Genomic DNA, 14424 nt, shown 5'->3' on the forward strand with positions numbered 1-14424 from the left:
TTTCATTGGGATTTTTCCCAGATTCAGCCACTCAATTTTAAATGTATATATTTTCATGTAATGGTAGACATCTTTTGCCTAATTGGCTGGAAGGATTTTGTCTTGTATACAAAATTCTTTCTTTGCCACAATATTTTATGAAAAAGTTTACAACGTAGTGGACAAACATGGTAAGCATGCATTGTTTAGCTGTAGCTAGTGGCATCATAAGAATCTTGTGTTTTTGCTGTGAGCATAATTTTTTATTGTTTCTTATTTTTGTCTTTCCAATCATGTTTTGATACTCTTCTAATACTATATGTATTAGAATGTGAGCATCCAACCCGAAATCAATTGACAATAGATGGAGAGATCCAAAATCTTTTATACCATTTGACAAGGCTTTAATTCTCCAATGTGAGATTCACACTCTCAATCAACACATACAACCTTTATCTACACACAAATCGGAGGAACAACTATTGAGCTATATGAATTGAATTGAATCAATACAGATGATACAATTTTCTGAAGAAAACTCTTATCTTATTTTGCTTCTTTCTTGCTCCTACTCTAACCAAAGTTTCCATCCATTGATTCTCTCTCGTAAGGACATTGAAAGACAACCTAATGCAATAGGAGAGCATTGAATTGGTTTGCTTCATGTGAAGGTTACATGCATATGTATATATTAAAAATCAAATCATTATGTTATACCCAACAACATGCTTTTTGTTTAGTTGTAGCTAGTGGCATTATCATAAGAATCGAAAATATGGAGGGCTAATAACGTACCGACACGTGGCTCTTAAGAATCTTATTTGAAAAATTGTTGGGATTACATCATGATAAGAGATGTGCTACGTGGAGAAAAAATATAATCAGAAATCTATAGGGCTAATCACGTCCCGACGCGTGGATATCAAAAATCTTATCCCAAAATATTTTTCTCTTCTAAAATGTATTTTAATTAGGATATAAATAGTAGTTTAATTAAATTAACTAATAAATTTACATAATATACTAACCCTCCCCACCTGGAGATGGACTAACAGAGAGCATAATTGATTTGGTTTGTACGGACTGTATTCTCATATAAGAGAAGCAAAGGCTGCTTGCAATTTGGGAAAAAGGTATGACAATCTTGGTATCTGTACTAACTATTTGTCGTTCCAAATTTGCTTAACAAGTTCATCACACTTATATGCTATATAATAACACAAGTGAAAGCACTATTTTCTTCGTGTTCACTCTTTGTCATACAAATTCTTCATCTATTTTCTGAACTCGAACATCAGCACCAATATTATAGCCGCGCGGCTATACTATTTATCCAACAGTCAATTTCGAAGTACGTAAGAGCTGGGGCCAATGCAGGAAATAGCGGTAGTGCCTGGGCCAATGCAACAGCTGCTTTTGCAGTTTCAAAAGTGAATTACAGCTAAGAAATCAACAAGAATCACTTATTTATTGAAAAAATCTGCTTTGAAAACTTATTTTAAAGAGATTATCATATGTGATTCAAGTGGAAATTAATTGCTTTATAAAAGGCCAAGAACAATCCAGCGTAGTTATGGCCTACTGATATCCACTCATCAGTTCATCATACTCATGCTTTTCTGATTTTTACCTTTGCTTTATCCTCTGTGCGTTGATGATAAGGTGGACCCTGGAAACTAAATTCATTTGGCAATTTGTGAGAACAACTTCTTTCACGGAAACCCTACCTGCCTAATATTGCACATCTCTTTCCTTCAGGGAATCATGTTTCCCACAAATGGCTCCCTGGAATTCACATCTATTATCTCAACCACAAACACTCGTATTCATTTCCTTCAATAATGACACTACGGAATTAGCAGTGCGATATGAAAATCAAATCATTTAGAAAATTGCATATAAGAAAATAATAAATCAAGTTCATACATGGTCAATGGGAATTCAAGTGATTCACAGATTTTAATCACAGTTTTGCGAGGATTCCAATCTCCTCATTAGTGTCTTTTTTTTTTTGGGGTGAATAAAAGCAAACTACCCAGAGTGATTTAAACAAACCATCCGAGTCTTAGGAACAGCCAACAAGTCATCTAAAAGTTTTGAATTGCAAGTTGGAATCCTAATACCTTTGTCAATCGCAAGTTGCAAGTTGCAACCCAAAGAAAAGACCCCAAACTTCACCATCCAAATTAAATTTCCTCCTCATCCAAACGCACCGTACGTAATGCAAAGTTGTATGCTTTTGCGTTTGCCTGATAAAGCAAAGGTAAAAATCAGAAAAGCATGAGTATGAACTGAGTGGATGTCAGTAGGCCATAACTAGGCTGGATTGTTCTTGGCCTCTTATAAAGCAATTAATTTCCACTTGAATCACATCTGATGGATCTTATGATAATCTCTTGAAAATAAGTTTTCAAAACAGATTTTTTCAATAAGTAAGTGATTCTTGTTGATTTCTTAGCTGTAAATCACTTTTGAAAATGCAAAAGCAGCTGTTGCATTGGCCCAGGCACTACCGCTACTCCCTGCATTGGCCCCAGCTCTGACCTACTTCAAAACTGACTGTTGGATAGATAGTATAGCCGGGCGGCTATACTTGGTTTTTTCTTATTTTTTTTAAAAATAGTATAGCCGATCGGCTATACTTACTTAAACACATGGCCGCCTATTCGATAGCAGGGTTCTCTCTTTTTAAAATAAAAATAAAAATAGTATAGCCAACCGGCTATACTCCATTTTTTTATTTTTTTTTTAAATATAAAAAATAGGGTTTCATTAATGTTTCTCTCCATTTTTAAATTTTTTAAAAAATAGTATAGCCGAGCGGCCATACACTTCCTCCGAAGAGAAAGCCCTTCAAGAAATCCTCAAAAGCACGTGGCTGAACCAAGGCCAAAGAGGGAGCTTGGAAACAGCTTTCAACCAGCAATAGACGCGCCTCGGTTAGAACCTCATAAGCTGCATCATTGCCCCAAGCTCAAAGATACTAAAAATATTGGCTTCTGCTCGCTTTTATCCAGCTACAGCAACTCAGCCTTTTCCGCTCTGTCGATGTGAGACAACAACTTCTTCTTTCACACATATAATGATCACATGTTTGGCTAATAATTGTAAATGCCGATGTGTAAAATCTAGAAGATGAATGTTGTTTCTTGTCTTAGCTTGAAATTGCATTCTTGTCTTACAATTATTAGCCAAACATGTGATTGTATTCTCATATAAGAGAAGCAAAGGCTGCTTGCAATTTGGGAAAAAGGTATGGCAAGCTGGGTATCTGTACTAACTATTTGTCGTTCCAAATTTGCTTAACAAGTTCATCACACTTATGCTATAATAACACAAGTGAAAACAATATTTTCTTCGTGTTCACTCTTTGTCATACAAATTCTTCATTTATTTAATAAACTTGAACCCATCAGCACCGATATTAATGCCGAACAAATCCGATTAGCACTTTTCATCACACAATGATACAATACAAGTTTCAAAGAGTGGCTTATTTATCAGTCCATCATTTAAATCCTCCTAAGCGCTTGACATTAGCTCACGTAATAAGGGTGAGTGAGAAAATGAGTTAAGATTATGATATGTAAATAGTTTGCTACTTTCTCATTGTAGCACAAGAATTTAAGGTGATATTTGCTATCGTTTTAGCAAGAAGCAACTGCAAAACAAAGCCCCGAGTCAAATTGACGCCATAACGATCTATAACTTGAAAGCGTACACAGCCACTGGCGGAAGAGACTGAATCCAAACTTTTTGGATGTTGAGAGTGACCAATGGAAAGAGCAAAGTTTGCCTCCAAAACCCAGGTTGGAAGGAAGGAAATAAACTTGACAACCAAATGTTCAATATCTTGGGACTATATTTATAGGGCCTTACTCCGAAGAGAAAGCCCTTCCAGAAATTCTCAAGGGCACGTGGCTGAACCAAGGCCAAAGAGGGAGCTTGGAAACAGCTTTCAACCAGCAATAGACGCGCCTCGGTTAGAACCTCATAAGCTGCATCATTGCCCCAAGCTCAAAGATACTAAAAATATTGGCTTCTGCTCGCTTTTATCCAGCTACAGCAACTCAGCCTTTTCCGCTCTGTCGATGTGAGACAACAACTTCTTCTTTCACACATATAATGATCACATGTTTGGCTAATAATTGTAAATGCCGATGTGTAAAATCTAGAAGATGAATGTTGTTTCTTGTCTTAGCTTGAAATTGCATTCTTGTCTTACAATTATTAGCCAAACATGTGATTGTATTCTCATATAAGAGAAGCAAAGGCTGCTTGCAATTTGGGAAAAAGGTATGGCAAGCTGGGTATCTGTACTAACTATTTGTCGTTCCAAATTTGCTTAACAAGTTCATCACACTTATGCTATAATAACACAAGTGAAAACAATATTTTCTTCGTGTTCACTCTTTGTCATACAAATTCTTCATTTATTTAATAAACTTGAACCCATCAGCACCGATATTAATGCCGAACAAATCCGATTAGCACTTTTCATCACACAATGATACAATACAAGTTTCAAAGAGTGGCTTATTTATCAGTCCATCATTTAAATCCTCCTAAGCGCTTGACATTAGCTCACGTAATAAGGGTGAGTGAGAAAATGAGTTAAGATTATGATATGTAAATAGTTTGCTACTTTCTCATTGTAGCACAAGAATTTAAGGTGATATTTGCTATCGTTTTAGCAAGAAGCAACTGCAAAACAAAGCCCCGAGTCAAATTGACGCCATAACGATCTATAACTTGAAAGCGTACACAGCCACTGGCGGAAGAGACTGAATCCAAACTTTTTGGATGTTGAGAGTGACCAATGGAAAGAGCAAAGTTTGCCTCCAAAACCCAGGTTGGAAGGAAGGAAATAAACTTGACAACCAAATGTTCAATATCTTGGGACTATATTTATAGGGCCTTACTCCGAAGAGAAAGCCCTTCCAGAAATTCTCAAGGGCACATGGCTGAACCAAGGCCCAAGAGGGGGTTTGGAAATAGTTTTCAACCAGCAATAGACGCGCCTCGGTTAGAACCTCATAAGCTGCGTCATTGCCCCAAGCGCAAGGATACTTCAATCATTGGCTTCCGCTCGCTTTTATCCCACTACAGCAACTCAGCCTTTTCCGCTCTGTCGATGTGGGACTACAACTTCTTCTTTCACGCATACAATGATCACTATGCCATATAACATCGCATGTTTGGCTAATAATTGTAAATGCCGATGTGTAAAATCTAGAAGATGAATGTTGTTTCTTGTCTTAGCTTGAAATTGCATCCTCTCCCTTCCATATGTCTAGTTTGATTGCATACATACCAATTTGGAATGTGAAATGCCGCCTCTCTCTTTGCCAAATTTTATTCAATTTTTCATTTTCCAAAATTTGAGTTTATACATCTGCATTTAAATATTACAAAGCAGACTACATAAAGCAAGAGAAGTAGGCTTATTATTAACTTCACAATTTTGACAATGCCGCAACTAGAGAAAGACCACAAGGTAAGTTGAACAATACAATGAAATAGTACTAATTTAAGGAAAAGCCTGAATAACATATTGGACAGCATGAATCGGTGTAATAGTGTGTCGGCTAAAGCCAGCCTCTCCAAGAACATATCCCCATTCCTTCAAGGTTCTTTCTTTTCCTGTGTTAGTATGGGCCATCATCACCATGTCTAGCATCAATCTCACATTTGTTAGCGTGCTGTCCTCTTTCTCATCATTTTCATCGATAACCGCTTCTATGATTATCACCTTCCCTTTGTCCTCAGGAATAGCTTCCCTGCAATTCTTAAGGATACGGATGCACTCATCATCTTCCCAATCATGAAGAACCCACTGCAATTCACGAAAACAAAATCAGAGTATCGTTTGTCATAACGTGTTGTTGATTGAGTAAAAAAACTTATAGCCAGATAATCAGGGAGTGAGATGGCAGAGGAACCGCATTTTTTCTTATCGCATTATCGCAGACAAATGATGTAATAAGTGGTAGACATTAACAGACAAATCAAATGATAAACTAATAGGTCACAGGATGAATGAAAAGTATAAAGATGTGTTGCTAACTTGCTGCTAGCTATTTTAAGGCTACTCTTCCTTAAATGGTTTAATTTTCTCTATTTCCTTTTGTTGGAAAAATGGCTCACCTAAAAGGATACAAAGGTTTTGGCGCTCAAAGGAGGATTTTGAGTCTGCCCAAAAGCGACCGGTCGCTAGGAATTTGCGACCGGTCGTTTAGAAGCAGATTCGAAGGCTCGAGAGAAATCGACGAGCGACCGGTCGCCAAATCTTTGCGACCGGTCGCAGGAAGCACGAGTGACCGGTCGCCTGACATTTGCGACCGGTCGCTTAGAAGCAGATTCAAAGTCTGGAGGGAAAACTTCTGGCGACCGGTCGCCCATTCCTGACGACCGGTCGCTCCAGTCGTGCTGTGATGTTTTGCTTACGTATTTTCAACTGTCTTTTCAATGGCTATCGCTTTCCACAAGTTTGCAGGTGCTTAATGGATCACTTCTGAGGTAAAAGAGGGTTGACTACCTGCTGGATAGTTGGGAGAGCACTCATGGCTAATTGGTTATCCTATTTTGATTAATCTCCTCTCCATTTTCTGGTTTAATGGAGGTGGCTGAGTGGGATTGTATTACCTACCTGATCTGACCCTTAGTCTAAGTGGTGACTAAAAGGAAAGAACGTGGAGGACAATCAGATATCCTATCTCTTGTCCATTGGCTTGTGTAGGTAATGGGATGAAGTAAGATAACACAAGGGTGAAAGCATGTTGAACATATGTAGTGGCAAAAACTGGAAACATATTGAGTTTCTGGAGAGAGTTTCAGAAAAGCCAAGGGAGAGAGCAAGAGAGTTCTCTAAGTGTATCAAGGTGTTGAGCAAGGGTGTGAGAGAAACAGATTGTGAGGGTAGTGTTCTAAGGGGGTTTCCTTTGTAAACCAAAGTTGTAACCTATCTTCATTAGTGAAATTTCTCAAGGTGATCACCAAAGAGGATGTAGGCAATTTGCTGAACCTCTATAAACACTTGTGTCATTTGAGCTTGGTTAATTTCTGTGTGTGTGTGTGTAAGACTCATCCATCATTGAGTTCTTTGTCTAAAGTCCATCAACAACAAGATCTTAAAAGGGCAGTGAGTTAGTCATTAATTCACAACACCTTTAACTATATAAATATACTAACCTTGATAATTACAGCATCAGCCTTTGGAACATAATCAAACATGTCACCTCCAACATTCTCAATGCGGTCATACTCCTGAGCAACAGACACAACATGAGGAAGATCAAAGTTGATGCCTTGAATCCAAGGGCATGCCTCAACCAACAAGCACAAAGCAGTCCCATTACCCGCGCCCACGTCTACTATTGTGTCAAGCCCTTTGAACACCTCTATACAACTTTCAATCACTGCAGGCACAACCACCCTTGCATCACAAGCCATTGCTTCATTGAAAAGCTTGTTGTGATCAGGATTGGCTGCGCCAAAGCTCCATAGGTCCTCACCATGTACTTCCTCAAACACTGGATTTCTAATATTACCTTGAATTCGGGCACTTAAGCCATGCCATGGTGCCAACATTACTGGGCTACTCTCAAGCAAGATCAACACCGCCATGCTTTTTTCTCCTGATGTCAGTAGGCGTTTGCACATAGCTTTTGGATCCTAATTGGATTGCAGTTTCTTCTTTGAATATTTTGAGGTGGACTAGGACCCTCATGATACGGTAAAGGGGAGAAGGATCACATCTTAGAGCAGATGCGATTGTCTCAATCCCTTTGAACACCTCTAAACAACTTTCAATGACAGCAGGTACAACCACCCTTGCATTACAAACCATTCCTTCATTGATAAGCTTGCTGTGGTCAGGGTTGGCTGCGGCATAGCTCATCCTCTCCATGTACTGCCTGAAATGCTGGATTTGGGTTTTTTCTTTGAATATTTGGAGGTGGACTAGGACCCTCATGAGGCGGCGAAGGGGAGAAGGATCACATCTCAGAGCAGATGAGAGTTCTAAGCATGTCATGGGGCTTCCATGGCTTTCAATTGCATCTGCTATCCCGAGCTCAATGGCGCATTTCACCACCGCGATTTCAACAAACCCATTTCCAGACTCAAAATATTTATAAAGCGTATGGCCGCTCGGTTATACTATTTTTAAAAAAAATTAGAAAAAAATGGAGAGAAATATTAATAAAACCGAGTCTGGCCGCGCGGCTATACTAGTTTTGAAAAAAAATCAAAAAAAGAAGAGAACCCTACTAGCGAATAGGCGGCCACGTGTCTAAATAAGTGTAGCCGCGCGGCTATACTAGTTTTGAAAAAATCAGAAAAATCGAATATAGCCGATCGGCTATACTATTTATCCAACAGTCAGTTTTGAAGTAGGTAAAGAGCTGGGGCCAATGCAAAAGTGAATTACAGCTAAGAAATCAACAAGAATCACTTATTTATTGAAAAAATCTGCTTTGAAAACTTATTTTCAAGAGATTATCATTAGATCCATCAGATGTGATTCGAGTGGAAATTAATTGCTTTATAAAAGGCCAAGAACAATCCAGCCTAGTTATGGGGCCTACTGATACTCTCAAAAAATCAATCCCAAGTTAGGTCATGTATCATTTTCATTGGGTGTAGATAAAGGTTGTATGTGTTGATTGAGTGTGAATCTCACATCGGAGAATTAAAGCCTTGTCAAATGGTATAAAAGATTTTGGGTCTCTCCATCCGTGGTCAATTGATTTCGGGTTGGATGCTCACATTCTAATACATATATTATTAGAAGAGTATCAAAACATGATTGGAAAGACAAAAATAAGAAACAAACAAAAATTATGCAAACAGCAAAAACACAATATTCTTATGATAATGCCACTAGCTACAGAGAGAATTTTGTATACAAGACAAAATCCTTCCAGCCAATTGGGCAAAAGATGTCTACCATTACATGAAAATACTCACATTACCTAAACTGGGCAAAAGATGTCTACCATTACATGTCTACTCATTTAAAATTGAGTGGCTGAATGTAACTATACTCACATTACCTAAATTGTTCAACACATGTTCTGCATGTAACCATACTCCAATCTCTTCCTGCAAATTATATATATTGCTACCTTAGAGCATACGACACACACACAGAAAGAGATGGAAGATAAACAAAGAGAGTTGGAAGGAGAAGAGAAAGAAGAAGAACATGCCAAACTGGAAATCTGGAAATATGTGTTCGGGTTTGTCGAAATCGCGGTGGTAAAATGTGCCATTGAGCTTGGAATAGCTGATGCAATTGAAAGCCATGGCAGCCCCATGACACTCCTAGAGCTATCATCTGCTCTAAGATGTGATCCTTCTCCCCTTTACCGCATCTTGAGGGTCCTAGTCCACCTCAAAATATTCAAAGAAAAACCAGCAACCCAATTAGGCCCCAAAGTTTATGCACAAACACCTTTGTCCAAACGGCTATTGAAATCCGGAGAAAACAGCATGGCTGCTTTCATTTTGCTAGAGAGTAGCCCGGTAATGCTGGCACCATGGCATGGCCTCAGTGCCCGAATCCAAGGTGTTAGCAACCCGGCATTCGAGGCAGTACATGGAGAGGATGTGTGGAGCTATGCCGCGGCAAATCCTAATCACAGCAAGCTCATCAATGAAGCAATGGCTTGTGATGCAAGGGTGGCTGTGCCTGCTGTGCTTGAAAGCTGTTTAGAGGTGTTCAAAGGGCTCGAGACAATTGTAGATGTGGGTGGGGGTGACGGGACTACTTTGCGCTTGTTGGTCGAGGCGTGCCCTTGGATTCGAGGCGTCAATTTTGATCTTCCTCATGTTGTGTCTGTTGCTCAAGAGTGTGATCGCATTGAGAATGTTGGGGGTGACATGTTTGATTGTGTTCCAAAGGCTGATGCTGCAATTATCATGGTAATTAGTATATATGTGATACTCTTACTTAATACTCAAGGAAACCTCACAATCCAAATATGAATATTGTTAGATCTAGGGAACATATCTTGTGACCTTTTTTTTTTTGGGTCGAAATCTCATTCATTGCAAAAGAAAAACCAGACAGAGTCCAGCAAAAGCAAAGCTACAAAAATGACAGAACAAAAAACTGTCACATGATTTGTCTTTTAACGTGTAGTTCTTACATTGATTGTTATTCAAATCATTAAGTTAATTGACGCATCAACTGTCCCATCACGTGGTTTGCTAATGTAACTAAAAAAAAGTGTGGTTCCTCTAGAATTACTCCCCTTATTGTATTGCTAGAAGTTTTCTTGCTCAACAAGACACATTATGATAAATGGTCCAATTTTATTTGGTTTTCGAGAATTGCAGTGGGTTCTTCATGACTGGGGAGACGATGAGTGCATCCGTATCCTTAAGAAGTGCAGGGAAGCTATTCCGGAGGACAAAGGGAAGGTGATAATAGTAGAAGCTGTAATTGAAGAAGACAGCGAAAAACTAGACAAGAAGCTAACAGATGTGAGATTGATGTTAGATATGGTGATGATGGCCCATACAAACACAGGCAAAGAAAGGACCATTAAGGAATGGGGATATGTTCTTGGTGAGGCTGGCTTTAGCCGACACACTATCACTCCCATTCATGTTGTCCAATCTGTTATCCAAGCTTTTCCTTAAATTTATCGAACAAAGTTAAATTAAGAATGTGGATTTGTATTCTCAAATTAGTGTTTTATTGTATTGCTCAGCTCTTAAAATTGCAATAAAATGTGTGCAATGTATTGTGGCTGCTATATCTTTGTATCTTTTCTTTTTTTGTTTTCTTTATTCCTTTTTTGTTTTCTTTATTCTTTTTTGGAATTTCTGAAGGTTTGATTGATCTACACTGCCTGTTAATGAGACAGTACCTTGTTGAATTAAAAAAATCACAAAATGCTAAATGCAGGCAATTGTTTTGTTGTACTCAAGTAGTTCTAACTTGACTTGCTCTTAAGTTTGCCACCAGTTGCATAAGCCGCCAACGCCAAGGCAGGCAGTAACATCACAACATGTCAACATCAGAACAGCAAAAGAGACATGCCGTTTAGAATAACTCTTTCGTATACGGTATAGGTTCTGTGGGAACCGAATTAAATCACCCTAGGTCAAATAATTCCTTCCATTTGGGGATTATTTGACCTAATTGGGAGTTACTCAATTTAATTGGGAGTTACCCAATTATATTGGCAATTACCTAATTAAAATGGGGATTGATTTGATTCCTACCCTAATTAGGGATTTGATTTAAATCAAATAAATCAAATCCCTAATTAATCAAATCTCACCTAATCAGGGAGGAATAATTCCTTTCCTTCTACGGAATTATTCCTCTAACACCCTAGCCTCCGAGGCCCCTATAAATACCTAGCTACACACAGGGGTTAAGGTACGTCTGAATTCCTACTGAAACTCTGCAGAAATTATCTTTCACAAACCCTAGCCACAATATTCTTTCTCTCCCTCACACAAGGCTCCGGCCTCCACACACGGCTCCAGCCACCCGGTTTTCCTTGAAATACCCATCCTAACTTAGGCATCGGAGGGCCTTTGGCCAACACCCCCCGGGTGTGGTCCTTTAACTCCGATCTGTTTTGCAGGGAGAGAGAGGTGCGACGAAGACGAAGGAATCTTTAGGCGAATATTCCCGTGGGAGGAAATTTGCTCCCACAAATTGGTGCTTTCATTGAGAGCGCGAAATTATACTCAAAGCGTGCTCCAAATTCATTTTCCACAACTTTTTCCAATCAACCATGGTCGATACAAGACGTTCGAAGAGTAACACCACCACGACGGGCCCGTCTCATGGTTTCGTGGTGGAAGCCTCTCTGCAACCTCACGGTATCGTGGCTACCAACGCCTTGCGTCCGCCTCCAAGCGCTTCGCAGCCACCTCCAACTGCCGGAATTGCAGAACAGCCGCCGCAGACAGCTGCTGGAATTGCAGAACAGCCACCACGTGGTCCTGTGACCTGCACAGCCTTGCAGCTGCAAGCGCCAACGGCTGGAGCTGCTCTGCCGCGCCCGCCTGCTGTCGGAACACAGCAGCAGCCACACCACTCAACTGCCGGACTTGCTGCACAGCCCCACGGCTACTTTGGTGCCTCCCCAGCCTTGGAGCAGATCCTTTCTCTCCCTCATCTGCCACCACACTTGACGTATGCACCTGTGTACGCGTCTAATGGAGCCCTAGCCCACGTGCCATTGGGTCCAATGCACACCTCTGGTCAGGTGGACCTTAACTCACGGGTTGATCAACTTACACAAAGAGTCGACGATCAGAACAACCTGATTGGCCAGCTACTCAGGCAAATCAACTTGAACCAAGGCCCTAACCTTGGATCCCGTGACGAGGAGAGGAGGACGCACGAGCATGTCAGCGAGCAGTTTGAGAGGTCCCAAGCCGGTCAGGCAAACGGGCAGGGGAGAGAACGAGATCGTGCTGATGAGACGCAGACATCTGCAAGTCGTACTCTGAGCCGGTCGACGATCCGTTCGAGGTTAGGTCCAAGGACCAATGTACACGAAAGGCTGGGCCCACAGTCCAATGTCCATGCCCGCTTGGGCCCACAGTCCAATGTCCACGCTCGCTTGGGCCCACAAGGAAGTAACCAATCCAGGCTGGGCTCACAAAGAGCTCGAGTTCGTGAACAATCGCGTGACGAGCGCAACAATCGACGCTCACCAACCCGCTTGAGGACCAACACACGGCAACAAGCCGTGGAGGACTCCTCACAAGCTCAATCTCCTAATCTGCCTCACGGGCAGAACAACCAAGAGGATCGACCCTTGGGAACCGAGGAGGAAGTTAACCAGCGGCGCTCAAGACACCGAAGACATCGACTCGAACCACTAGCCCTGCGGGCAGAAGATGTCGAGAAGTTAGTGAATGACCGACTCCAAAGTCTCCAACTTAAAGGAAGCACGGATGAGGCCCTGCACAAGGAAATTGCTCAAGTTGACTGCTCACCCTTTACGGACGAGGTGGAACGAGCTGCACCGCCGAAACGGTTCACAACGCCATCCATCACTCCGTTTAAGGGAGACTCCGACCCTGAGAGCCATTTGAGGCACTTTAAGAGTGCCATGATCCTGTACAAGGCAGACGACGCCCTGATATGCAAAGTGTTCGCGATGACTTTGAGAGGAGCAGCTCAAGACTGGTTCCACACTCTACTGTCCGGGTCGATAGGCAACTTCAAGGAGTTCGCCCTCATCTTCACAAAGGAGTATACCTCCTACAAGACGGTCAGAAAGCATGCAGACCACTTGTTCAACCTGCACAAGAAACCAGACGAGTCTCTTCGAGACTACCTCAGACGATTCAAGGCTGAGAAGGCGAACATCATAGGATGCAATGACCAAGTTGCATCCTCAGCTTTCAAAAAAGGCTTGCCAACCGAACACGAGCTATACCGTGAGCTGGCCATAACTCCAAGCCAAACCTTGGCAGAGGTCTTCGCGACGGCAGAGCGCTACGCACTTTGGGACGACGATCGTATTGCGGCGAAGAAAGCTAGCAAGCCAGCTGATCACCCGACAAGGCAGGCGATCCAAAAGGGCAACAAGTTCGAGAACAAAGCCCGAGACAAGCGCAGATCACGGCCCCAAGAGGGAGGCTCAGAAATAGGAACCTTCACTGAGTTCACTATCCCGATCCACCAGATCCTGGCACAAGTGAAGAACAAACCGTGGGTGAGAAGACCACCACCTATGAGGGGAGATCCCTCTATGAGGGACACCAATAAATACTGTGCATTCCACGGGGAACACGGTCATTACACAAACAACTGCAACGCCTGGAAAAGGCATCTTGAGGAGCTGGTCAGAGACGGCCATTGCACGGAATTCGTTGCAAAGAAGGCCATCCAGCAGATCGAGGATCGTGATGCGGTTGCCAAGGAACCTCCTCAAAAGGTCATACGGATCAACACCATTCTAGCTGACTCCCAAGAGTCCGGGCTGACCACCAAGGAGCGTAAGAGAAAGATCGCGCAGGCGACTTATGTCTCCTAAGTCACAACGGGCGTACCAGTCATTGCAGATACACCCATCATCGGCTTTCAGAAGAAGGACTTGATCGGGCTTGATCTGCCGCACAATGACGCCCTAGTAATCTGCATCCAAATTGAACAAGCTGTGATCGAGCGAGTTCACGTGGACGAGGGCAGCGCAGCCAATATCCTGCAACTATCGGTTATCCAACAGATGGGATTGGAGCCCAAGATTAGCAAACTTGCCAGATCACTCACCGGCTTCAATGGGGCCACGTCAATCACTGTTGGGACAATTGACCTAGACGTCCACTCACCCCCAGTGGTCTGCTCGCAAACCTTCATGGTCATCGACGAGGTCTCTCCCTACAACGGGATTTTGGGCCGACCATGGATCAGCAAGATCGAAGCCATCACATCTGCTCTACAACAGAAGATCCGCT

At 41.8% G+C, this 14424-nt stretch overlaps 1 protein-coding gene, 1 long non-coding RNA gene, 3 other non-coding genes and 1 pseudogene across 7 annotated transcripts; 2 read left to right on the forward strand and 4 right to left on the reverse strand.

Annotated features, from left to right (window-relative positions):
• The first annotated feature begins 986 nt into the window (after positions 1-986).
• Positions 987-1700, forward strand: LOC148292603 (uncharacterized). Its single transcript, XR_015826640.1, has 2 exons — positions 987-1112; positions 1278-1700. It is a non-coding gene; the product is annotated as an uncharacterized LOC148292603 (long non-coding RNA).
• A 1101-nt stretch (positions 1701-2801) lies between these two features.
• Positions 2802-2961, reverse strand: LOC148292604 (U4 spliceosomal RNA). The gene has a single exon (XR_015827145.1). It is a non-coding gene; the product is annotated as a U4 spliceosomal RNA (small nuclear RNA).
• Positions 2962-3850: 889 nt separating this feature from the next.
• On the reverse strand, positions 3851-4004 carry LOC148292605 (U4 spliceosomal RNA). Its single transcript, XR_015827144.1, has one exon. It is a non-coding gene; the product is annotated as a U4 spliceosomal RNA (small nuclear RNA).
• An 889-nt stretch (positions 4005-4893) lies between these two features.
• LOC148292606 (U4 spliceosomal RNA) lies at positions 4894-5047 on the reverse strand. The gene has a single exon (XR_015827141.1). It is a non-coding gene; the product is annotated as a U4 spliceosomal RNA (small nuclear RNA).
• Positions 5048-5323: 276 nt separating this feature from the next.
• LOC148292607 (acetylserotonin O-methyltransferase-like) lies at positions 5324-8114 on the reverse strand (annotated as a pseudogene). Its single transcript, XR_015826161.1, has 2 exons — positions 7171-8114; positions 5324-5815 (listed from the first exon to the last, which is right to left on the reverse strand). The product of XR_015826161.1 is annotated as an acetylserotonin O-methyltransferase-like (transcript).
• Positions 8115-9024: 910 nt separating this feature from the next.
• LOC110753752 (acetylserotonin O-methyltransferase-like) lies at positions 9025-10745 on the forward strand. Of its 2 annotated transcripts, none has more exons than XM_021954706.2 (2): positions 9025-9906; positions 10316-10556. In XM_021954706.2, the coding sequence occupies exons 1-2, from the start codon at positions 9139-9141 to the stop codon at positions 10409-10411; spliced, it is 864 nt and encodes a 287-aa protein (XP_021810398.1). In that variant the 5' UTR covers positions 9025-9138; the 3' UTR covers positions 10412-10556. The 2 variants fall into 2 exon arrangements, with proteins under 2 accessions (XP_021810398.1, XP_021810397.1); XM_021954705.2 differs by having other exon boundaries at positions 9026-9906; positions 10324-10745.
• The last annotated feature ends 3679 nt before the right edge of the window (positions 10746-14424 follow it).

Source organism: Prunus avium, chromosome 8 (genome assembly GCF_965620075.1).
Source record: "Prunus avium chromosome 8, drPruAviu1.hap1.1, whole genome shotgun sequence".
Classification (NCBI taxonomy): Eukaryota; Viridiplantae; Streptophyta; class Magnoliopsida; order Rosales; family Rosaceae; genus Prunus; species Prunus avium.